This window comes from Ambystoma mexicanum, chromosome 4q, assembly GCF_040938575.1.
Source record: "Ambystoma mexicanum isolate Mex_15411 chromosome 4q, UKY_AmexF1_1, whole genome shotgun sequence".
Lineage (NCBI taxonomy): Eukaryota > Metazoa > Chordata > Amphibia > Caudata > Ambystomatidae > Ambystoma > Ambystoma mexicanum.
This window is the reverse complement of record NC_090928.1, coordinates 994,809,824-994,836,925: the sequence shown is the minus strand read 5'-3', so window position 1 is coordinate 994,836,925 and position 27,102 is coordinate 994,809,824. Positions and strand designations below refer to the sequence as shown.

Sequence of the window (27,102 nt, the reverse complement as noted above, 5' to 3'; positions counted from 1 at the left end):
TTCCTTGTCCGGCCAGGCCATAGATACTCAGTTTCACAGGAGCTCACAGCAGAGTTCCCTTTACGGACAATCTCCCAGTCTCTGTAGGGGATTGTGAGATGAATGTACCCTTATTATATTCATGCCAGACCCAGTAAACATTTTGGGTCGAGACTTAATGACAAAGTTGAATATGACAATCTCGTTTACGGAGGATGGCATAGTATGCTCCATTCCAGGAATGCATTATTCAAACGTGTGCGAAATGATCAGAGCATACTCAGGACGCATAGCCATGAGAGCTATACCATTAGAGCCAGAAGTCTTCGCATATGGCGTGCGTGTGCTTATGGTGGGATTGCCAGGCCTCGCAGATAAAACCATGAGAATCCCTGATGAGATTCTATTCAGACCAAGAATACCTATGTATGAAGAGGAGGGACAAGTGTTTCCCTTGACAATACTAACCGCAGCAGTGCGAGGGAAGATAGCGTTAGTCGAAGGATATGATGATGAAGGCAGACAATGGTGCGCGATTATCGCCATTGAAGAAGGGTATCGAGTGACTGACGTCACTGAGGATGATCGGTTCGAAGAACACCCTGACTTAAAAGAGACGAGGGTGGAAGTAAGTCTCATATTCTGGGTCTAAATGATCAAACAAGAGGTGCCACAGAGAAAGATGTTGGCACTGGTACGTCCAGAATACTTTGAAGATGACATGGCCCAAGTGCCTGTCTCTGTGTGGACTACGGGACCTTATGACGTAGGCCTCCTGAAGGGGGCAGGAGAAGTGAAAATTAAACTGAAGCCAGGAGCAATTTTACCAAGAGCGCGACAATATCCCATGTCCAGAGAGGCAGATGAAGGGATTGCGAAGACAATTTCCGCCATGATGGATCAGGGCATCCTAGTGGCGTCAGAATCACCCTGTAATACAGTGATTTACCCCGTCAAGAAATCAAAGGGAGGGTCTTGGCGTTTAATCCAAGATTTAAGAGCATTAAACGATATTGTTGAAGCCGAGTTCCCTCTAGTCCCTAATCCATCTACAATCCTATGCAACATACCGACTGAGGCAAGATATTTCACGGTGATAGACTTCAAAAAATGTTTTTCCTCAATCCCGTTACACCGTGATTCACAAGATCTGTTGTTATTTACCTTCAGACAAATGCGTCTGAAGAGCACGAGATTGCCACAGGGGTATTGTGAATCCCGTCCATTTTCAACAGAGTCCTGCAAATGGACCTAAGCAATATTGCAGTAGACAAGTGTTATTTTTGCAGTATGTGGATGACATTCTGATCTGCAGCACCACTGAAGAGCAATGCAGGCGTGACTCTGACCAGCTACTGACTATATTGGCTGAGAAAGGATATAAAGTTGACAAGGAAAAGTTACAATACTGTCAACAAGAGGTGCTATACATTGTCATGATGCCTACCTCCAAGGAGCCAGGTCCCACCCAGCAACCCCAGAGGCAGGCATCATTTCCCCCAGGAGAGTGCCAGCGGGCCCAAGCTGGGGCCCTTTGGACGCAGTCCTGGCGCCTTAGGCGCCAGGCTCATGTTGGACCCCTGTCCTGGCGCCTTAGGCGCCAGGCTCATAAAGCTAGTCATGTGTTCAAGTGTTTTAATGTGCACTTACCTGATGCAGACCATGCTGCTACATCCAGGCCCTCTTGAGGCCTGAATGGAACTACTTTACCTGTGGGACTACTTTCCACCCGGGTGTGGTCGGGGAAGGATACATATCTGATCGGTGGAAGGATACACACTGGGAACTTCTTCCAAAGCTATTTAAACCACACCCGATCAGCAACTCATGCTTCGCGTTGTTCTGCTCCTCGCAGCTGGACGCTCACCGTGTCAGCTCCTGCATCTGGACTTCAGCCACGCCTGTCAGCATCCTGAATCACCTGCAAAGGAAGGGAACAAGAGAACAGAAGAAGGAAAAGCATCCTGGATCACCTGCAAAGGGAGACCTTACCAGCTGAATCTGCACCACAGAGACATCACCGACGATCCTGAAAGGGACGACATTATTTTTTAAAAGCATTTCGTTACGATCGCTGCAGCGCTGCATTTCACTCACCTTTCCTGGGTTCCTCCATCTTCAGCAGCGATCATCCGGATACACAGCCACTTCCCAGAGCCTAGAGAAAAAGACAAGAATAAGAGGTGAGAGAAGGAAGGGAATAAGACTTACCTGTTGGGTCATTCCCATTTCATTTCGGGTCTTGCCGCTTCCAGGCATTTTCCGGACCCCGGCCCCTATGGGGAAAAAAGACAAAGACAAAGAATGAGCGTAAGCAAAGACAGTTCCCGAGCACTCATCCAGATCTAACCTGCCATTTACTGGAACTGGAAATGCACGTTTCACTTCGGGTCGGTGCCATATCTCCGGCATTCCGAACCCCGGCCCCTAAGGGGAAAAAAGACATAAGCATTAGCGCTTGCTGCAAAAGACAATGAACATTATTATTAAGCTTGGACTTTTGAACTTGCAACAGAACTTTTACAAAGCCTTACCTGAATAGTCAAGCTTACCTGAACTCCCACCAATCCTCAATCCAGTGAAGTAACTGGGATTCAACGCGCCCCTGCATCAGAAGCAGGATGGAGAGCTCATCCTTCCTGACCCTAAGGTGAGACTTCACTGGGAATCGTGGAAGGGTATCGTGGAGGGTTGGAAGAGAGTGGGAGGCTCGAGCATAACTCAGTCAGTAGGTAATACTCCCTTTTCACGCACAGGGGAATATTCCTGCGAGCCGAAGAAGCCAGAGTAGAGGGCCCTTCCTGTCGATCTTCAGAGCCCTGCGCTTCACCATTGAAGAAGCATCAGCACTCGAAGCCAGACCTGCGCCTCCATGGGAATCAGGTGAGCGTTTCATACATAGGCCAGCTAATCTCACACGAGGGGAAAAAGGTAACCCCAGAAAGGGCTGAAGCTATCATGAACACTGCTAAGCCGATCACGATAAAGCAAATGCAGAGCTTCCTAGGCCTGTGCAATTATGTCAGAGCATGTCTCTTCGATTACAGCTGTCATACCAAGCCCTTGCTTCAGGTCCTAAAGAAGGCCCAGGCGGCAAAGGAAAAGATTGTATGAACTGAGGCAATGGAGAAGGGGTTTGCAGAACTCAAGGGGGTGATTTGTAAGGCCCCAGTTCTTGGGATTCCAAATTATGCAGAGGAATTCTATCTGTTCTCGCACACTGATGGCAGCCTTATGACAGCAGTGCTTGCTCAGAGAACCTTGTTGGGGTATAAGCCCCTGGCGTACTACAGTGGGAGTCTGGACCCGGTTATGAGAGGCCACTTCCCATGCGAACAAAGTCTAGCTGCCGCAGCGTTCGCCATAGAGAAGGCGTCATCCATTGTAATGGGATGCTCCATGACGTTATACGTCGAGCACTCATTATTCGCCATTCTAGAGAAACCAAAGGGCACACTGACAATCCAGAGCTTGTGCCTATGAGGTGATTATCTCTAACCCATCGATCAAAGTAGTTCGATGTAAAACAGTAAACCCCACTACGTTCATAGCTGAGCCAGTCACTGAGGGAGAACCTATACACGACTGTGCAAACTATGAGGAATACTATGACGAAATCCCCCGGGTAAAGGAAAATGCCCTGGCAATTGGTGAGATTGTGTTCATTGTCGGTTCTTCAAGAATCGACCAAGAAGACAGACAAAGATACACAGGCGTGGCCATGGTAAAACACATAGCGAATGGAGAGTTTCAAGTACTCGTCAGTGCACGAATACCATCTCACTATTCAGCACAAGCTGCAGAACCAATGGCGTTGATACTCGCCATTGAGAATCATGCAGACCAGGAAGTAACGGTGTACAGTGACTCTGCCTATGTGACGTCAACCGTGCACGCAGGAATAGCACGCAGGAAAAGGAGGGGCTCCCTCCGAGCTGATGGCACGCCAGTGCAACATGCAGCCTTATTGGACAGGCTGATAAAGGCACTACAGCTCCCAGTGGGTGTAGCGGTCGTAAAATGCGCCGCCCACACCAAAGGGACAGATTTCGTGTCACGCAGAAACCATGCAGCAGACACGGAAGCCAAGCGTATGGCATCCAAGAGTGAAACAATCATGGAAGTAGAAGTGGCACACACCCATGAGCGTATGATGGTAGCACGAGCCACACCAGAAGCCTATAGCAATATGGGGTAGACCCAACTAATGGAGCTCCAAGGAGAGGCACCACAGGATGAGAAGAATCTATGGAAGCGTTGAGGGTGTTCTTTAAACCCCTCTGACGGTTTGTGGCGGCAAGACAGAACTTGTAAACCAGTGATGCCTTCAGCCCTACTAAAGATAGCATTGGAGCAATTAAATGACCCTTTTCACATGTCAAAAGAAAATCTCGCTGCAATGCTCGCAGAAGACTGGTTTACACCAAATTTAGCGGAGCATGTTGCATTCTTTATGGTGAACTGCATAATCTGCCAGCAATTCACCGCTGGACACACATTAAAAGTAGTGAGAGGAGTCATCCCCCGGCCAAATGGGCCTTTTCAGCACTTACATATCGATTATGTCGACATGATTCAGGTATGCAACGGGTACAGGTACTTAATTGTAGTGGTGTGTCCATTCTCTAGATGGATAGAAGCAGGTCCCTGTACACACCCAGACTCAACCTGTGCTGCTAAGTTCCTGGTGAGGGAAGTGTTCCCTAGATGTGGGGCGTGCGAGGTAATGAGGTCAGATAACGGGGCTCACTTTGTTAATGCAGTATTTGAACAGATCAGCTTGCTGCTTGGTATAAAGCACAAGTTCTCGTCGGCGTATCATCCAGAAGGTAATGGTATCTGTGAGAGGCTCAACGGCTTGTTAGAGGAACAGATAACCAAGTCGAAGCTTACTCTAAAGAGGGGATGGCTGCACTGTCTACCACTGGCATTGTATGCACTTTGGAACCAACCAGGCTCCGACCATCATCTTACGCCGCACCAGATAGTTAGGGGAAGTTTAATGAAGACCCCCTTTACCCCCCTGAGATAGAGCTAGATGTGATGCCCAGCCAACCAGAGAGGTCTTGGGAACCGAAATGCAGGAGTACCTGAACTGCATGACATCAAGCCTTTCGGCTGTTTCAGACCAACTGCAGCGACGGCGAAAAGGGTGCAGCACAGCACAAAACACAACAGGAGGTGCTGAAACAGACACAGTTCAAGATCTATGTGTGCCTCTCATCTTCCCTGGTGACGTCGTGTTGGTAAAAAAACACACAAGAAAAAGGTGGGATGAGCCAAGATTCAATGGCCCTTTCATTGTAGGGGACTGCACACCTTCTGTTGTCAAACTGCAGGGCAGGAGAGCATGGATTTTCCTAAATGACATTAAACCCTATATCGGGGAGACCCCTCAAACTGCACCTCACCGCAAAGAAACCACTGACAACAGCGAAGAACCTCAGCACGTGCAGACGAGATCCATGACGAGGAAGAAGGACGCATGAGCAGCAAAGCCAAGACAAAAGAACTCTGTTTGAAAATTGTGGCTTTTAACTGGCCATTTCCTCTAAACATAACAAGGTGATAAAAGGATAATAAAATATACACTCTGTGCATCACAGTTGCAGGGTAAAGAAGAGAGATGTTCATCTAACCAAAACAAACTTCTGAATCATGCCACACTTAGGCATTGTTGAAAAAACCAAGACTCTGATAGACAACAGACACGACTTTTCCTCTGAGAGCTGAACACAGTAACCTGAAGCAACCAGCACCAAGACTTTGTTTTGCAGATCTCATGGTATCTCCCAGCAGAAATCTCACATGGGATGTACTCACCTACTTCCAGTTAGTAGTAATATCATATCCGTCACTTGTAGGGAGAGTAACCAGTGTCACAGACTTTATTCAAGATCCTGATGACAAGAAAGTAATCTGGCAACTGCTGACTGTCATCGCGGAAGCCTTCGCCGAGTTGCCGGAATACAGTGAAAGGACACAAATGCTTCCACCACAAGTAATCATAGATGAACTCACGTACATGCTATTCTTTCGCATCATAGAGGAGTGCCCAGGACTCGTCGGAAGAACCACAGACACACTCATGTTTATCAGAGATTCAAGAAACACTGAACATTTGAACCAACTGTGGATCAAGCTAAACTACGTGGTTGCAATCCACGCAGCAGGAAAGTGCAGAGACTGTTCTTGTCAAAAGAAAGGCCTGTGATCCAGAGCCCAGCAAAGGAAGGACAAATGTCCCAATCACCGGAAGACATACGATTTGCATACCACGTCTTCTTTCACCTCATTGAGAACTTTCCAGGGCGAGTGGAGAGACCCAACAATGTTGACGTGCTTGCATTCCTCGGAGATCCAGTAAAGAACGCACAGCTCAATATGCTCCTGCGAGCCATCGTACCACAACTGAGAAGTAATAATGTCCATCGAATTCTGAGGAGATCTTAACAAAACTTTACCCAGTGAAACTTACCACCGTAGGACAGATCCAGGAGACAGAAACTCAGTTCTTCATCTTTCCGCCGTGGGACAGATCCAGGAGACAGAAACACAGTTCTTCATCGTCCGCTGAGGGACAGATCGAGAAGAAACAGAAACCTGAACTTCATCTTGTTTTTCTTTTATTTTTCATTTTTTATTTTGTATTTTTTAATTTTTCTTAAATTTTTCTGGGTTTGATATTTTGAGTAATACCATCGTTCCATTTCTCTGCATTGAACAGGTTTCAGCATGTCCTCAGGTCTAAAGCAAATTTGGGGAGTGCACTGGGAACTTACCTATTTTAGATACGCATAATGAATGTGACTTACCAAAGATGTTAGCCTAATCTTTTTCCATAGTCTAGTAGGAGAACTGTTTCGCCTAACCAGAGACAATCGTCACCCTCAAGAGGGGGGACTCCTTAAGGCACTTGACACTTTATGTATGATACAACCTTTTGAGACACAGCAACGGAGTAAGTGAAAAGAAATAAACACTGACAATTGACTCATGTTTGAAATGGGGGCCCAGAACAATAACTTGGTCCTCCCGCAAGCAGAGGGGCACCCTCGTTGCCCTAGAAGGAAATGCTGCCAGCTTTCATATCGATCGATAATGTGTATATGCATAGTAATTATCATTGTTTTTCTGTCATTAACAATCAGAACTGCTTTTTTCATAGGTGCACGAAGCGTTCTAGTTTCAGTGCAACCATCAGATAATGTACGCATGGGTCCCACGAAAGCACCCAGACCCTATGTAGTTATTCCAGTTCCAAGAAAATCGGATGGTAAAGCGAACAAGCTAAAATTAAATGTAAATAGCAGTGATACATACACACTTGAGGTAACGAATGAAGAGAACAGCTGGAGAAAGGGTCAGCACGGAATGAATGAAAATGTGGCACTGACCACTACACACACTCACACACTGAATGCACACGAACAAGGGCAAGTGTCAATGGCTACAGAACATCGAACGATGGCAACAGAAAGTAAGAGACTGCCTACCGAACAACCAGTTCCAGAAAATAGTGGAAGTGACCAAGAGGAATCAAGTGAGAGACCCACTAAGGAAGACATAACAAAGGCTCTCAAAAAGACAGAGGCAGCTGCAAGAGAGTTCTCTGCAAGGACACTAATGCTGATAGACAATTTGTTCCCGTTTATAGCTAGAGCGAAGAAACTGCATGAGGAACTGAAAAACAGGACCACAGAGACTATAATGACAAGCACATCAGTTCCTACAAGCACCAGGCCACACGTCGGACAGATGGTAAACAGATGGTGGGTAAAAACACTCTACGAAAGTATACAAGAGGAGAGGACGAGAAATGCAAAATCTCCTTCTACCACAACAATACAGGTAATGAAGCCTGCACCTCCGACAAGCATGCTTCAGAGACCCCCAGCATGGAAAAGCAGCACAGATGCATTTAAAGATTTAGTTATAGCAAACTACAGAAAGACACTAAGGATCAAGAGAAGCCCACACGAAGATAACAACTAACTGAATGACTACCTGGATAGCACAGCACAGCTAGGAAACAACATTTGATACCAACACATGAAAGAGGTCGGTAGAAGAAAAGCTGAAGGAGAATGCGTTGTCTGCGCACTTCTACCGTACAGCATGGGAAAATCCAAGATCTTTATGGCTGTAGAAATTGATGTCCCTACAGCACACTGTATGTCACACGTAGCAATGTGCAACACCAGAGGACAGTTTATAGGGAGAGATGCTTCATTGATATGGGCAACTAAAAAGGATTACCCCGATGAAGACGGTTACGTCCAGGATATCAAGACAAGAAACAGAGCGCATACCAAGAATCACGTGATCAGGTACGAAAAGCCAGAAACCAAAGGATCAGGAACAAGATGGGAAATAAACCCGAGACTGAACGTCCAAGGAAAGACTGCAGAAGAGGCTCAAATTTGGAAGAATAGAGGCCAAATACAGATCTGGAGAACAGTGGTTCCCCCAAACGGATTGGAAGAAGGAGTTGTAATCTGCCGAGCCTGGATGGTCCTTGGAGCCTGCCGAGAAGCAATAGAGAACTCGCAGAGATTATGCAAACCTCTATGGCCAAAGCTGGTAAAGCTGCTGACATGGGTCGAAGACAGAGGAGGACCCTTGCAAATAGTACCACTGGATAGCCCAAAATTGGGCTTCAGAAGCAAAGGCACAGGGAAAATATGAGAGAATATAAGACTGCGGATTAATCTTTGAAGCCCCAGGAATGACGCAAGGGACCACAGTTATTATGGACCATTACTGGGCGTGTGGATCCAAGGCATATATAGACTACCGAAAAACTGGGGAGGCATATGCACACTAGTGAACCACCAGTGGTTCCTGCACCAGTGAGCCCAAAAAGTGACCTGAGTATTGACAGTTTCCCGAAAGCAGATGCTCATCTAAGGAAGAGGAGTTCTGTGGAACTGGTATCCCGGATGAAGAGAGAGAATTACTTTTCTGCCAAATCAGAAGAAGCATTCTATGCAATCCCATACGAACATAGGCTGTTTAGCCTCACCTCAACAGTATTCAGAACACTAGTCTTGCCACACATCCAAATTGGAGTGAATGCTAAATGGTTGCAGATAACCCGATGGGAGTTATTGCAGACCATCAACACCACCATAAAAGCATTTAACGCGATCAAAGAAGAACTGAGAGCAATCCGATTGATGACCCTCCAGAACAGATATGTACTTGACATGATCACAGCGATGGATGGAGGTGTTTGCGCAAAAATCGGAGAATCATGTTGCACATTTATACCTTCGCATGATGAAGAAAATGGAACCTTAACAGAAGCCATAAGTATGTTGACAAACCTAAAGAACCAGATGATCGATGAAACTGACGAAGTGGATGATGATAGCTGGTTTGGAGCACTATTCTCATGGGTCCCGCAATGGATGGCAGATATACTCAAGTTTCTGGGAGCCTTGCTAGTAATGATACTCCTAGGATTCTGTGTAATCAAGATAATCATCACACAATGCCAGAAAACTGCAAAGAAAGCCATTGGGTTGAAAATCATGGTTGATGTCGAACCAGGTTGGAAGCCCAGAGACCTGACTGATGAAGAAATAAGAGACTTTGTGAAAGCCAGTGAATTTGGGCCAGAAGGAACAAAGTTTGCATATCCCAGAAAACTAAGAAAGTATGAAGGAAAATGGATCTATTGCAGCCCAAATGGCCAATGCCAGCTAATGACCTGGAACAAAGATGAACATGTAAAAACCGCAGGAAGTTTGTAGGGAATGATAAAGATATGGACTCCAAAGATACACACGTTCACACCATCGTGTACAAACCCTGAAGACGATGAACAAGATACAGAAGAACCAAGTAAGAAGAGTCAAAAGGAAGAGGCAGAAGTGGTTGATGAACCGACCAGAGGGGGGAGTGTAGAGGAGGTCCCAGACATGGCCTGCACCCCAGCCTCCCATTTTGAGGTACTAGAAACATACTCGCCAAGGTAGGTGATGTATGAGGAACAAATATCCAACAGAGAGCTGCACTCAGACTTTGTCCAGTGCATATCAGAAGAGTAATACCGGTTGAAGTGCCTATAACCAGACAACCATGGGCAGCTTGGTTCCCGCTGAGGCAACCGTACCAGCAGCTGGCATGAAGTGAAAACTACTTACAGGCCGCCCCCGAAGAGATAAAGAGCCCTAATGGAAGGTAAATGGTGACGACATAAGAACCTAGACAGCCGTACAGATGTACATAAACGACAAGCGAAAAGGATAACATGAACACGAACAACAATCGAAAGATGACACACAAGAACGAAATGGAAAGAAGAATAATATAATGGATTTATAAGAAGAAACAATGTTGATGCATAAAGAGACGTAAGGAAACGTAGCTGCGAAGCAAGATGGAAGCATTCAACCAGCTAACGCTTGTAAATAAGCTTGGAACGCACAAAGCTAAGAAAATGAAACTGCTTGCAATACTTAGTAGAAGGATAGAGCGCCATGCGCCAATTTTATATCTATCTCAATGGCGCACAGTATACAAGTGCGACTCCATTTTGTAAAACAGAATTAAGCCCATGCTGAAGGGGTTAACAAGGCCAAGATTCATATTCCAGCCAAAGCCAGAGGAGCAAGCAGAATCGAAACTCAGTAACAAGCAGCTCATGCCTGGGAATTCAAGTTCAACCTAAGGAAGGGAGGAGAGCAGCAACCTCGGAGAATCGGAAAACTTCAGGGCATACCAGCCAGCCAGTGAAGGTCGAGATAAAGAGGCCCCAGGGAGGTGGCGAGGCTAAGGAAGAATCAAATACACGAAATAGAGGGAAATTGAAGCAGATTCACGGTGAACAAACACGTGACCAGCCAGGCGCGAAGAGTTACCAATGTCTGATGTCACCCAGAACCAAGGATGCCATAACTTCTCCAGATAAGAGGCTACAGTTTCGAGGCCATCCTCAGCCAACTAACTGACACATAGCCCTAAAAGTACTGATTGATGGAAAGGAGGCAGGGTGAATCTTGGGGACCTAGGCACCCGGGTGTCGATTCTGCATGCTGCTTATTAAAGTGGAGATTTATGTCTAGGGGTGTAACCTACCCAATCACAAAGGACCACGTAATCTACGGTCCTATAGCTTGTAGAGCCAATAAGATGTCGTAGTTGTAGTGACGTCTATCACGAATGATGTAGAGGGATGGGTGTAGACGCCCACCCGATAAGAGTTATCCAATCCTCACTCTCTGTTACCATATACAGATATAGCACCTATAGTTAAGTTAATTTTTCCAATCAATTATATTGCATGACGAATGTGTAGAGTTAGACGTCAATGATGACGAGTTTTGAGTATAAATGTTACTGTTTGCATGAAGTTCGGAAAGTTGAAGCGAGACAGGCGATCGCGACACTGTTGATTACCATTTGTTTCCCCGTTTTTTGTACTTGTCATTAAACAAACTTCCCTTTGCCAAACTATTGAGTTGTCCTTATTGATTTGTGTCGAGTAAGAGAATCCTGCACCCCAACCGCCTCAAGGTGCAGCTATCTTGTTTTACAGGTACTCGAGGGTGAGTTCTGACCTATAGGCCCATCAGAGGACGCTCTGCCCTCCTGTACAACTACTTTGGGGAATCTCACATGAGAGAATATCCCTACCAACGGTTTCACCCCCACTGGGGCGTTGATGCTTGTCAAGTGTACAGTCTCTTGGTATCGAGTGGCATGGTCGATCACAACCAAAATGTACCGGTTCCTTGAGGAGGTCTGGGGATCCAAGGACCCACAATGTCCATACCAATTCTCTCAAAAGGCTGCCGACCACTGGTAGTGGACTCAAGCGGGCAAGTCGTGTAGGACCTTGTAAGCTGCTTACTTTGTGCACCACTCTGGGGCCAGTTAAAAAGGGTGCACAACTGGTCAGCTGTCTTGACCACTCCTAAGTGGCCTGCTAAAGGAAACTCATGAGCTAAGTGCAGGAGGAATCTCCTGTGACAATGGGGCACCGCCAACCTCCAGTTGGCCTCTGCCACAGGATTCTTGAGTTCAGAGTACAGAGGACCATTCCCCCAGTACACCTTGAATAACCCAGGGGCTTCCCCCTTAGCCATTTTCTCTGCCTGCTCACACAGATCTGGCAGAGTTGGACAGTTGCATTGCGCCTGGCAAAAGTCAGCCTAGCTGGGACATCCAGCAAAGGACAAGTTATTCAGATCTGAGACTACCATGTCATCCACCCCAGTTTGTGGTTCTACACCTGTAGGCAACCCCAGGGTCACTGAATCTGGTGCCACTGCAGCTCTTTAGCCATCTTCAGCTGGTAGTGCCCCTGGACCAATGGACTCGAGGGTTGCTAACCGTGCTGCTGCTTTGGCTCTTGATCTTGTAATTGCAGTAATTATTTTGGCACTGGGCTTGTCATTCCCTAACAGACAGTCCACTGGAATTGTGATAGCTAGTTGGCATCTGGTGAGGTACATGCTATGCTTTTGGCATGGAGCTTATAAAAGGGGAATCTGTTCAGCAGATTTTCCTTTCAGAGATGGAAATTCCTATCGCTAGGGCTCCTACACCCTTGCCAGATGGCAATTCCACACAGACAATATGGAGCCTGATAGGACTTGTATTGATTTCTTGGAAAGGAAGGATGAGATCAAATTCAGGGCAGAACCGGAAAGGCCAAAAAAAGAAGGTTATAGGTGGCTTATAAGAGTCGAATTGTTGGCAATATAAAATGCTGCAGAGATGTCTAAAAGGATGAGAAGGAATGAATGATGGAATCGAGGAAATGCAGGTATAAGCTCTGATGTACAGCAAGGCAGATTCAGTTATTTTTGATCACCTAAAACCAGATTAATGATCACGTAGGAGATCAAAATATTCACTGTAGTCAGGGGCTTGTTGGGTGGCCATATTTTCAATGATCTTACCAAAGAGATGTAGGAATACCATGCTAGCCAACCAAACAACAATACAGCAATATTGCAGCAATACCATTATTAAGCTAACTCCATATTTTCCTCTGGCAGCTTTCAGGATTACGTGAGACTTTTCCTCACGGATTCAAAGATACTATGTTTTTTGTTTAAAATAAAAAAACACACCAACCTGCCATGATCTAGCACAAAAACAAAATGTTAGAAATGGGTGGGAGTTTGAGGTGATGTTAGGATCAATATTAGACTTCTTAAGTAACAGAGGGAGGAATTGTGTCTTTAAGGGGTAAGGGAAATCCCCCAGTACCACAGAGCAGCTGTTGGCCAGACCAGTTAAGGCCAGGTCCCGCATGGTGACAAAGGTCAAATGGGGAGGTGTAGTCCTTTTCACATTTCTCAATGTAATGTGTGCAGAGCAATGGGTATTGTGTTTTGTGCCTTAGAGCTTTAATTTTAAGAATAAAAATGCATCATTGGACAACGATTGCAGGAATGTTTTATACATATCCCATCAAGGAAGAATGCACATTTAACAGGCTAGGTGAACAACTTGTGAACAACTTGTGGGTTATAACATGGCCCATCCAGGGAAAACATTGCATGGTTTTTCAGCCTGATCAACCATCCAGATGCCTGAAGGTGATCACCCCATACTTTCTTAATATCTGTTGTACCCAAATAAAGTAGGTCTCAACGGAGATAATCCAGCTTCCAACGTATCAAAGGATACCCACCAAGTTGGTGGTACTCTTCTAAATGTGTCCCACAAATGACACCAGCAGATCCTTCACACATTCAAGAGCCATTGTGTAAGAGAATATGTCAAAGAAATGTCTGCTGTGATCTTCAACACCTGTCCAAGTGGAGAAAAGACTGGCAGGCAAAGTCAGGGCACATGAAGGGACAGAGCTGGGTGCGGGTGACCATGCAACTTGGCTTTGCTTGTTCTTTTTTTTTTTTACTTTTAAAACATATGTTGTGAAAATTCCGACTACCTCCTTTATGGTAAGGAGGAAAGGAGACTGACCATAGGAGCTCAGGTAGAGCAGCAGAAAGTCAATCTTCACCACCCTCCAACACCAAATTGACTCAAGCGTGTGTTGTATGGGCCAAGACTGGGGAGGGCTATCGTGCAATATACTGTACTATCCACATCATTTCAAAACTTGAACAAGAGAAACAGGGTATTTATAAAGTGGACAATTGCAGTCAATCCCAAAAGACGCCTTCAAGGAATCATTTTAGCACTGACTGCAAGATTTGTTTAAAGGACTGGTGGGGGAAGTCTATTTGAGGGGAACCTAAAAGAAATGGCTAAGAAGCGCTCCGTTCATGTGCAAATAATATGGATGCACAGATACCAGAACTATACTCCATACCAGTACCTTAAATGGCGAATGACCTTGCACTGGAAAATGAATTGAGGCAAACAACTATTTTCTGACAAAAACACCAAACACAGCACTAGATGGAACTCACTTGGAGATCTGGTATGTTTTTGTCACTTATGCAATTCCTTATTTAACTGAGGCAATCACATTACTAAAATAAATAATAGCTCACCTGTTTGGCTATAATCCTTGCAGTTAGTCTCACGGTCTCTGAGGGATTCCAATTTTGTCCAAATGTACACATCGCCGCACATTCAAGCTTGTGCATTTGCCAATCTGCTCTCTAGAAGTCAAACAGAGAATGTACATAGTGAGCCCCACTAGTGCCTGAAGTCAAGGTTTCCAGTTTCTTAATTTGTATTTATGCAATTGTATAACGTGTCAAAATGTTGCCTTCTTGACACTCTACAACACTCCACAGAGGCTGTTGCAGAACAAGAAGGCAGCCTCCTGTTTAGTCTGGGGTTGATACAGGACTAGTCTTGACTAAAGCAGCTATCTCAGATCCTGCCGGCAAATGGGGTAGCTTGGTCCAGCCAATTGTGGACAGGATCTGATGCAAAGGCTGACATTCTAAAGGCATGAAAGTACCCCAATAAATATGTGAAAACATTTTTTTTAAAAATAAGGATACCATTACTGGAATTTCAGTTAGCAATGCATCTAAACAGAAGACATCATGTATTTCTGGAAGTAACACTGGATGTACAAACAGGTACATTCCAATTCTAGAGGATCTTCCATACTACTTTAATCTATAATAGGGAACCTGGATGCACAAACATGAGTAACTGTAAGGTTATAGCTCTGCTATGTGTGCATCCATAACTAATGACTCTGTATTCCCTCTGCATTCGCCGGAACAATATTTAATTAATAAACTACAGTTTAATGTCATATTTTTGTAAAACATGAAAAAGAAGACAAATGCATGAAACAACAGACATTCTATTTTAATGTTATTGTTCATTTATACAGCAGTTAATACCAGAGAGTGGTTTCTTAGCACAGGATCGGGATTCTAACCTGTGTTGTGCTGCTGTTGTCTTTCTTCAAAGACAAACCCGTTGCTCCTGAGCTATCCTTCCTCCCCTTGTGTTTGGTGGGAAGCATGGATTTAGAGGTTGGGCTGTTGGGTTGGGGTAAGGCATAATGGGCGCCCTCTAGATGTGCTAAACTGTCCAAAGCAGGTATAAACAAATGTACCCAAATTAAACAGAGTGTATAAAGATACAACACTGCAATTGGTATTAACAAAACACAGCATCTTTTTTACTGCGAGACATTTTTGGCACTGTAAATAACATTAAAATTAGAAAAGCATGTGAAATCGTTTATAGGAAAATAAGTTAAAAATACAGGTGTTGTTAAAATCACGATATTAAACAATGCCAAAGAAAGAAAAAAATCTATTCATCATTGTCCTAACAGTAAGACATTATATTTCAGTTTTAAAAAATGCAGTTAATGAAGTGTGTTTTAGGTTTGCTATAATGCAGCTATTCCTTATAGTGACATTAGCCGATCTAAAGGCTTTTTTCGTCAAATGTGAGGGCCTGAAGCATAGTTCTGGAGCATTCTTACAGGATCCAACATTAGGGTTACAGAGTATCAGGAAAAGATATTGATTTATGAAATATTCATAAAATATCTAATCTCTGCTTACTGTATCAGTTCTACTTGGTTACTTATCTGGCCAATCATTTCCTTCAGAAGAATAACATATATATATATATATATATATATATATATATGGGATACATTACTCACCGTAATCGTATTTCTGATGCTTGTATCTGCTTAGATCACATGCTGTGCATAGGCCGACATCTAGTGGAAGCTGCAGAGTATTACAGTTTGTTTTTTTGAAAGTCGAAAATGGGCGTCGAGACAGGGCGTGCCAGTAATACTATCCCTAGTGTGACGTCCACTGTACCCATGATCCCTCACGCGTCTAGGATCCCCAGATTGTGTTTTCCCTGACATGAGGTAGCATGAGGAGTAGCGTGAGTACAGATAGTCCAAGCAGATAGACAGAAAAGTAGGACTACAAGCAACCATGCGCCTTCTCTCGGAGGGGAGGAAGGGTGGGTCGCATGTGAATCTAAGCAGATACAAGCATCAGAAATACGATTACGGTGAGTAATGTATCCCTTCTGAGGCTTGTGGAATCTGCTTAGATCACATGCTGTGCATAGATTAGCGAGCAGTACCAGAAGAAGGAGGTGGGATGTGAGAAGGGTCATGAGCAAACAGGTGTCTTAGAACCGCTTGTCCCACTTGTGTATCTGTCTTGGAATGAGTGTCAATGCAGTAATGCTGAGTAAAAGTGTGAATAGAGCTCCAAGTAGCTGCTTTGCAAATGGTGTCGAGGGGAACATTTGCAATGAAAGCCAGAGTGGCCCCAATGCCTCTAGTAGAGTGGGCCCTTGGCGTAAAAGGCAGAGTCTTTCCAGAAAGAGAGTAACAGCTGTATACAGTTGATAATCCACTTAGAGATAGCGCCCTTAGAGACGCGATCCCCCTCTCTGCCTGTAGCTACGGAGACAAACAGTTGATCTGTTTTCCTTAGCGGTCTGGTTTTATTTATATAGTATAAGACCGCCCTACGCACATCTAGGGTGTGTAGTTTCACCTCAGCCGAGCTTTGTGGGTTTTGGAAGAAAGCCGGAAGCTCGATGGACTGGTTTACATGGAACTTGGATATGAATTTTGGTGAGAACCTAGGGTGTGTGCGTAAAACCAGTTTGTCCTTGTGGATAGTAAAGAAAGGATCTTGCACTGACAGAGCCTGAATTTCACTGACCCTTCTTATGGAGGTAATGGCTACTAAGAAGGCCGTTTTATAAGTCAGGTGTTTGAGACTACTTTTATGCATGGGTTCGAAGGGGGGGCCCATGAGCTTAGCTAGCACCACGTTGAGGTCCCATCCTGGCGGTGGGTTCGAAATAGGAGGGTGAAGTCTCTTTACTCCTTCCATGAAGGCTTTAACCACTGGTACTTTCCACCACGAGACCCTGTTATGGGATGTGGTGTAAGCCGAGAGGGCTGCCAGGTGTACTTTCAGAGAGTTAAAAACCAACCCTGCATCCAGCAGGTGGAGCATGTATGTTACAACGTTGGAAGGAGTGCAATCAACCGGGTTGATTTGTTTATTCTGGCACCAGATAACGAATCTTTTCCGTAACAGTGTCTTGTATTTGGTTTCCTGGACTCTTTTAGAATGTCCATACACCTCTGTGGTAATTTGAGATGTCCAAACTCTATGACTTCAGGAGCCATGCTGCTAGGTTCATAGAGTTGGGTTCCTGATGCACTGTTTGACCTTGTTGCTGGGACAGAAGGTTGTACCAGGCTGGGAGTCTGATGGACTCGCACACCGCCATCCTGCGTAGATGTGGAAACCATGGTTGTCTCGCCCACATGGGAGCAACTAGGATGAGCGTCATTGATTCCTTGTTCATCTTGTACACCACCTTCCTGATGAGAGGAGTTGGTGGAAAAGCGTACGCAAACATCCCTGACCAGTTCATCCACAGGGCATTTCCCTGGGAGTCCGTTTGGGGGAACCTGGATGCAAATCCTGGGCATTGTTTGTTTTCGCTTGTGGCGAATAGGTCTATAGTGGGGAAACCCCACTGAGAGAAGAGATCTTCTACTACGTCTCTGTGAAGGACCCATTTGTGTTCTTCTGGGAGGGAGTCTCTGCTTAGAGCATCCGCTAGGGAATTGAGCTCCCCTGGAACATGTTGCGATGACAGGAAGATGTTCCGTCTGAGTGCCCATATCCATATTTTCTGGGCAAGCTTGGACAGATTTGGCGAATGAGTCCCTCCTTGCTTGTTCAGATAGAACATGGCTGTCGTGCTGTCCGTCCTGATCTGCACCGACAAGTTCAGTAGATGGGGCTCGAACGCCTGCAGCGCTCGGAATACTGCCAGAAGCTCTAGCAGATTGATGTGGTTCTTGGCTACTGAGTGAGACCAGAGACCCTGAGCTGTGTGGTGGAGATGGTGAGCTCCCCACCCAGTCAGGCATGCATCTGTAGTCACCACTGCCTGTACTTCGGGATCGTAAAAGGGTTTCCCCTTTGCGAGATTCTCTCTTGTCCACCAGTGTAGGCTCTGTACGAGTGTTGGCGAAACGACCACTAGATCGTCCCACTGACCACTTGCCTGAGACCACTGTTTCGCCAACCATTCCTGCATGGGACGCATGCGCAGACGCGCGTGGGGGACCAGGTAAATGCATGACGCCATCATGCCCAGTAACCGCATAGCTTTGCGTACTGTTATCTGTTGACCTGACTGATAATGCGGAATTTGCAGAAGTATATTCCGAATTCTTTCTTCCGAAGGGAAGGTCAATTCTTTCTGAGTATCTAGGATAGCTCCTAGAAACTGTTTTGAGGTGCTTGGCACCAGACTTGACTTTTTCTCGTTGATAGAGAAGCCTAATTCGTGGAGGAGGTCGATAGTCCTCTGAATGTTTGACCTGCAGATTCCTGGGGTTTCCCCCGTTATGAGCCAGTCGTCCAGATAAGGGTACACTGGGATTGCCTCCCTGCGTAGGTGTGCAGCTGCCACCGCCAGTACCTTGGTGAATACCCTTGGTGCTGAAGCTATCCCGAAGGGCAGTACCTTGAATTGGTAGTGGCGACTGTCCACCTTGAAGCGCAAGTATTTTCTGTGCGCCGGGAGCATGGAAATATGAAAATAGGCATCTTTCATATCCAAGGTTGCCATGTAATCCCCCTTTTTTAGGAGTGGGATTACCTCTTGTAGCGTGGTCATACGGAATCTTTGGGGCTTGACATACTTGTTGGCAGGCCGTAAGTCCAATACTGGGCGCATTGTTAAATCTTTCTTTGGCACAAGGAAGTAAGTTGAATAGATACCCTTGTTTACCTGGTGTCCTGGGACGAGTTCTATCGCGTCCTTTAGGAGCAGATTGTAGATCTCCTCGAGGAGGATCTTCCGATGTTCTAAAGAGTGGACTTTTTGTCTTGGAGGATGGTTTCGGGGACGTTGCAGTAGTTCTATACAGTACCCCTTGGATACCGTTGACAGCACCCATCTGTCGGATGTTATCCCTTCCCATGCCTGGGTGAAGCTGGATATTCGTCCCCCTACTGGGGTTGCATGGGAAGGGAGCCTGAAATGAGCGTCACTGCTTTGGTGGAGGCGTGCCGCATCCTTTACTGGGGCTGCCTCTGCCTCTACCACGTCCTCTTCTACTAGCCCTACCATACCCCTGGGTAGACTGTTGTGAGTTGGTGTTCCACTGTGTACCCTGGGTGTGGGAATAGCTATTTCCTCTATTGGAATTTTGGCCGCGGGGGCGACGAAAATTGCCGCTCCCTCTTTGGTTAGGTGGTTTTGTAGTTAACTGGCCAAGGGATTTGAGGGTGTCGAATTCCTCCTTAGCGTTTTTTAGAGCGTCCTCGACTGCCTTTCCAAACAGGAGATCACTTTCCACTGGTTTGTCTAAGAGTGCAGCTTGTGTTTCTGCTCTGAATCCCGACTGCCTCAACCAAGCATGTCTTTTGATGACAGTCCCCTCTGCTATAATCCTACCCGCATTGTCTGCAGCGTCCAAAGTTGCTTTTAAAATGCAGCCTGAGACGTTTCTTCCCTCTGCACAAATGCGAGATAGCTGGCTCTTAAGGGGTTCGGGAGCGGAATCTATTAGTGCTGCCACTTCTTCCCACTGATGGCAGTTGTAGCTGGCCAACAGTGTGGTGGAATTCGCGATTCTGGTTTGGTAGGCTGCCGTGGAAGCTACTTTTCTACCAAAACCATACAGTTTCTTACTTTCCTTGTCGGGGGGAGCCTCCGAGGAAGATAATGGGGTTCCAGCTCTCTTGCGGGTGTTAGTTACGACTAGAGAGTCTGGCTTAAGTTGGCCTCTAATATATAGAGGGTCCGACTGGGCTGCTTTAAACAGCTTCTCTACTCTCGGGTTTACAGGTCTTGTCAGGTTTGGGTTGATAAGGGATGGTGCTATTCTGCGTTGAATAGATTTCAGGATGGGAATGGTCTGGGCTACTGTCTTCCCTTTCCCCTATTAGTTCCTCCGCGAAGTCCCTCTCTTCTTGGACACCTTGTGTGTCTATGTGGAAGTGGTTAGCTGCCCGAGAGAGCAGTTCATTCAGGAGGGGCTGATTATCTATTGGGGAATCAGACACTGGGGCTTCCCTTTCGACTGGTGAGTCCATTCTGAAAATATCTGGGCTATTTTCTGGCTCATCCTCGTCTTCGTCCTCCCCGTAGTAATCTGACACTGCGAGATCTTCTGGTGTCTCAAAATCCTGACCCTCTATAAGGGAAGAGTCTCCTTGGCCTGTAGGGAAAAGGCAAGAATAGGGTTGGACCTCGAAGGGGTCTGAAGCCTTTAATGGTGTCTCGACCCGGGGCCTTTTATTTGAAGGGATAGGGTCCCTTGAACCTGAGGGAGAAGATTCCTGAGGGTTTAAAGCTAGGAGTTGGTCAGGGTGTCTTTCGAAGAAATTTGCTAAGGAAGACATTCTTGACATTACTCTGTCAATGTCCTCGCATGACCAGATTTTGGAGCTTGGGGTGACCTTGCTGGAACTTTCTATGGACTGTCCCTGAGAAGACTTGGACTGGGAAGTCAGTTCTCTTGTTGTGGGGGATTGCAAGGGTTGTTTCCTTTGCTGCTTACCCCCTTCCCCGTGGGTGGAAGTGTGTTTACCATTTCCCTTATCTTTCGACGCCTGGCGTCGAGGATCGGAGGTGGAATCCCTGTGTTTCGAACTAGGCTTCGAAACTGGGCCCTCCTTACTACCAAGTGATGTACCCTTTCCCTGGGGTGCAGGCTGGGGATGGAAGTCGTGTTCGTCTCCGGACGAGTGATCTTCCGTGATGTTAATGGGCGAGGCACTATGTGCAAGTGTGGAGGCTTGCCTGACGTCGTGCGGCGACCTCGACCGGGACCGCCCAGAGGACGTCCTTTCGGACCGCTCCTTCTGTGCCTCTTTCCGAGGTTTCGACGACGTCGAATCTCGGGTGGATTTTTTGTGTTTAGCGTGTGTATGTGTAACGCTTTTGTCGCCGGGGGACTTCCCCATAGTCGCCAGGACGGACGACCTTCCGAGGCCGGGGACGTGCGTTAGGCTGTCTTTCGACGCCTTGGTGCCCTCGCCGTCCGAAAGTCCGGCGTCGCTGCCGTCGCTGAAGGTACCCTCCGCCTCCATAGCTGCTAGCTTGGCGTGGTGGGCCCAACGCTTGGTGGAGCGGTCCTTAAGAGTTTTAGTCTTAAACCTGCTACAGGCCCTGCAACCCGCCTCGGGGTGGTCTCTGGGCAGGCAAAGGTTGCACGTAGCGTGCTTATCTACCCAAGGGTATTTCTTATTACACTTGGGGCAAAACTGAAAGGGCGTACCCTCCATACGCGCCTGTGGGCAGCGGGCAAGTGTGTGTAGGTAAGAAGGTGTCTATAACCGAGTGTGGAAGTGTACCACCCCCCACTCTCCCTACTTGTAGGGCCGAGGCCAGCGGCCCAGGCCCGAGCCGAGGCGGAAGCCTCAAGGCCCAATCCGTCGGGTTTCGACGTAGATCTCCTCCCCGGTTTGGCGTCGAGATGCTGATCGACGTAAGGGTGACAAAACGGGGCAAATTAGAATTAGTTTTGAGTGCAAATATGGCAAAGCCAGGGAACTCCGATGAAGTGCTTCCGACCAGAATGGCGGAAAAAAACAATCTGGGGATCCTAGACGCGTGAGGGATCATGGGTACAGTGGACGTCACACTAGGGATAGTATTACTGGCACGCCCTGTGTCGACGCCCATTTTCGACTTTCGAAAAACAAACTGTAATACTCCGCAGCTTCCACTAGATGTCGGCCTATGCACAGCATGTGATCTAAGCAGATTCCACAAGCCTCAGAAATATATATATATATAAGGTAGATTCATCTGCATGAACCTAGCACTTTGAGTGGCTCCAATCCTAGAAATTAACGTGGACCGCATTGGCACTAATTCATGTAATTGACTTTGGGTGAAGCCATGCAGCCAAGAATTAATTTCCCATGTGCCAAATGTAGGACTTTTATATAGGTATCCATTCTCAATGTATCTTAAAGTGCCATCAAACACAACACTGCTCCCGTGTATACCCATATTCCTAACCCATACATTACTAGTTGAAGAGCTACACGATTCTGGGTAGCTCCTTTTCTCAGCTCATCTCCAAGCTTGAGAGCTAGGAAAGTTTAACAGTGATTCACTGAAGTGACAGGTACAATAACAATAACCAACTCCTCTACACTGCTCCCAGTTTTTGTCCTTTCTCGTATTATCTTCGAATTTTCCAATAGTTCAAGAAATGTCATGGTGCACAGTGCCCTGGAAATACAAGAATTGTTTATGGGCATATTAAAAACTACAATCAGAGAATAGAAGGCTTTTGAAAATTTCTTGAAATCAGGTACCTCCAACGCCCGTGAAGAGGTTGTGCCATAGTTTTAAGAGGTGCCCGAAAAACATCAACAAGGCATAATTATAAGACGGGGTGAGTCATTGACTTTACACAGACCTCCCTGAAAGAGTCACTGAAGAATAAACCAGAATGAATGGTTATGGGTTTCTATTTCAGTGGAATAAAAGTGGCACCCCAATCTGCAACAGGAACTAGGTCTACAGTACTATGCACCTTGGAAACTATTGCATGAGAATGCCTGTAAAGAGATTTTCAATCAGGGGTCTGAGGTTCCATCAGTGGTGTAACACGTATGCATGTGAACATGTGGGATAACAACACTGGTTGGCACAAACTAGTATAGGACAGCAAGATAAAATCCTGAGGAGTTCCTCAAATTCTTCATCTGTGCAAATAATAAACCTGCCCAAGATACGCAGCAGGTGTGAAAAGCATGAAATAGGACAGAGTATTATGGAAAGTAACCAAGTGTTTAGGGAGGAATGCAACTAAGCAGTGTCTCATAAGAATATGGTTTAAATTCTGAAACATTCTATTGGTCTCACACGCTGCTATGTACCAAAAGAAGAGGGTTTCATGCCTGCAACACAATGGACTGCCAATGCACGAAAACTGGTAAACAGCAACGCAAATAAGAAAAAATAAACAATTTACATTGGTTTACCTGACAGTCCACATTGCAGTAAAATGCCTGTTTACATCTTCCACACTTTGACAGACCTTCTTTCCTTAAAAAGAAACAAAATAAGACAGATTATCATTTAGGTTAGTGATACATTGGTCTCATGAACACTTATTTGAATTAGATTGCTACTGCATCTGCCAAACACTGAGCGAATGTCACAAAGAGTAGCTGTCATGCGTTTAAGATTATAGCATAATAGTTATGGTTATATATTCTTTTCCGTGACTCATGAGATGGTACCATATATAGATTTATTTGGAATGCAGTGTGCGGTATGACCATTTCTAAATACCAGTAAATTATCTCTGTCTGTATCGATATAGATTTACACTTGTGTATTGAGGATGTTTATGCAGTGATTGCCAAGTGTAACATAACTAGTGTTCAGCCAAATGAAATTACTAATTAATAACGTAATTAGCTTTAATTAACAGTCTGCGGCTGTTTTTAATTGTGAAAGCTTCCACATAAACTATTATGTTTACCTAGTAGGGTATCAATTTGTACTTTTCTTAGCACTATTTAAAATTGCTTTACTATATACATTGCACGTAAGTTCAGTGTGCAAATGCCAGAATTGATGGAAGGGTAAGAGCTGCATGAATTTTGTGGCAATGCAAAGTAAATAATGCAGTAAGGCTGTATGAGCCTTTCAGGTGTTCAATGCTATTCATCTACCATTTTATGGGATTCTAGACAATTGATGTGGCGCAGTCTAATTTAATTTTCTTACAATTTTCAAATATTCACACTTCGACTTAAGACCTTGTAGAAAACAAAGATCATTGGACTTAAAAACGGGCAAACATGATACTTCTATATACACACACACACACACACACACACACACACACAAATCATTAAATGTCCAAAGGTGAAAAGTATATGAACCTATAGATTTAGTCACTTGTGGCACCCCCTTTAGCAGCAATTAGTACAACTACAAATTTCCTGCAACTGTTGGTCCATCTTTCACATCACTTTTCAGGTATTTTGGCCCATTCCTCATTACAATTCTTCAATCCAGTGACAATTAAGGGCTTGTTTGTGTGGAAATTTTGTATTTACATTGGGTTTAGGTCTGGACTTTACTAAGCCATCTACACAAAGGTCTTTATCTGCAGCTAGAAGTCTGTAGGTCTGCTTGTATGTTTAGGACAATGCTCTTGCTGTATGACCAAGTTTTGTTCACCTTTAGCTCAATGACGGGTGGCCTGACAACATTCTTCTTCAGAAACTTCCAATATAATGCAGAATTTGGGGTAATACCAATGATGCAAGCTGCAACGGCCCTATGACAGCAAAACCAACACAAAGCATCACACTCCCACCACCACGCGTGATGGCTGCTTCAGGTTCCTCTTTTCAAACATTTTTGTAGTTGTCGCCAAACAAATTGTTTGCCACGAAAGCCATAACGTTGTGCCTTTGCATCATCTGTCCATAGAACATTGTCCCAGGCATATAGTAGAATGCTATTTGTCGAACATCAGAATGGAAGACATGTTTTTTAGAAACCTAGATGGATTCCAACTGGATTACCTGCCTTTTACACAATTCTTTTTTTCTGAAGACTGAGTCATGAACACACACAAATAGAGTGAAATGCAATAGCGCAATGCGTTGATACTCTCTTGGAGAGAGCTTTCTGACTCAGAGTAAATTATTTTACTAAACGTAAAACATAAGTCGATGATAAAAACTCATAAGCACACACTGCATGCAATGAACTGTGCACCTCTTTTATTCTGCCCAATGAAGATATATTTACTACCTCCGTTCACTAAGGGGTTTGTTCGGTGTCCACACTACTGAAATGGACTCCTCACTTTCTAACAATAAGCACAAAGACATTGGACTCTAAAATAAAAAAAGTGTAACATATTTGTTTTTGGCCTAAATATTTACATCGCAGAAATGTATACTTAATAGAGAAAGCAATAGTGTTAGTCATAGATTCTGTGTATTAATTTAGACAGAAATAGTTAATAAATTATTGCACATTATTTTTCTTTTTGTTCAGGCTACTAGTTAGGTTCATCATTGAAGCCCAGCTGAAATAGATCCATCCATCTAATTTTATAAAATATAATTCATTTTTATCTACAACCTGCAGTAAATGTATTTGATGTGTGATTTCTTTGCTTTGTTTTGGTGTTTTGAGGAAAACCAAGCACCTCCCTGCTCTCCAGGCATAGTAAAAGCAAACAAAAATCATTTGAGGACCTGAGAGAATTGTCAATTCCGTTAAGGTACTACCAGGTAACTTCTGTAGAGTGACGGAATTAATTGCATTTCCCCTAATAATAATCAAAATGTCCATTTATATAGGAGCAGACAACTGCCTAGTATTGTCTCTAGATGGTTTGATAGTAAATGTAATTTTGAAATTAAATATTCAGTAATATCCTCTACCTAACAGGGTAAAAGGCTGCGTCGATTCAGTCGCGATTACATCCTGGGACTTGCGCATCTTCAGCAAGTGCTCTGTCCTATGAACTATCGTGCTGGCTATTCCTTCAGTTCATTTAAACGCCTGATCCATATAAGCTAGATGCAATTTTTTGTTGCTAAAAATCAACAAATTATGGGCCCTATGATGTTTTATGTGGTAAGCCCCTAATTATGCCATATTTGCAGCAACTGAAGAATTGCAGGATTCCAGTGGTCAATGGTCCTAAGAAGCAGTGTCCTCTTCCTTACACTGATAAGCACGCCAGAAAGCATAGCAACAACGAACAAAACAGCACATCATGTCTTCCATCACTAGGATGTTTTTATATAGGAATCACAGACTACCTCCTTCTCCTGTATTTCAAAACAAATGTGTAAGATCCAAAACAGCTATACACTGTTGACACAAATATCAACTGGCATGGACCAGACTCAAAACTTCATGTTTTGAAAAGGAAACCATAATTGTATTAATTTCACAAAAGTTTCCTTTGTTTAGAGCGTTCATTTAAAAAAAATAAAAACATAACACAATATGATTTACAAATTCACATATAACAATTGCTCTCATTCTCTCTGCGTTAGCGTACAAAACAAAGGCATCTCCATAAAGTCATTGATTCTCCAACAGACAGATATTCTAGAGGTTCACTTGGTTCTTGAACATCTTAAACAGAGCAAACAAAAAAGGCTCAGAGAAAGGGGAACACTCACAAAAATATATCTTACCAAATTATAATTCACATAGGTGACATATTCTCGTAACATCACATTTGTTCATGTTCATGCAAATTTGTAAGGGGACTAATCCCTTCTTGTATCCTGTGGCCCTGTCTTTTCACGGCTTTTCCTTATCTCTGAAGGGTACTGAATGTCAGTCAACCCCAAATATTATGATTTTAGATGGATGTTTTGAAATTGTTGTGTCGACGCAGTGCGTTTCGTCCTATTAATCCAAGGTAAACCACATCCCTAGCAGGTTTGCTCAGTGATTTCACAAGGCCTTCGTTAGGAGAAAGAGTGGTTGATTATTACAGTGATTCTTAATCTTCTAACCCCACATTATTAGGACAATCTAAAAAATATAAAACAAAACAGGTTTTAGAGTCGGTCATTCTCTTTCTTATTTCTAGAGCCTCTAGTGGGTGATTGGTCTAAGCTACTGACCTTGTTCCGTAGACAAAACAGGGACAACCTTCTTATTGGAAAG

At 44.8% G+C, this 27,102-nt stretch overlaps 1 protein-coding gene across 1 annotated transcript in view; it reads right to left on the bottom strand.

The window, feature by feature from the left end:
- SMYD2 (SET and MYND domain containing 2) overlaps nucleotides 1-27,102 on the bottom strand; it is a 349,576-nt gene that overhangs the window by 240,647 nt on the left and 81,827 nt on the right. Inside the window, exons 2-3 of the mRNA XM_069608562.1 lie at nucleotides 23,418-23,481; nucleotides 14,463-14,573 (exon numbers count right to left, since the gene is read on the bottom strand). Coding sequence (XP_069464663.1) covers nucleotides 14,463-14,573; nucleotides 23,418-23,481 — 175 coding nt within the window. The remainder of the gene's footprint in view (nucleotides 1-14,462; nucleotides 14,574-23,417; nucleotides 23,482-27,102) is intronic.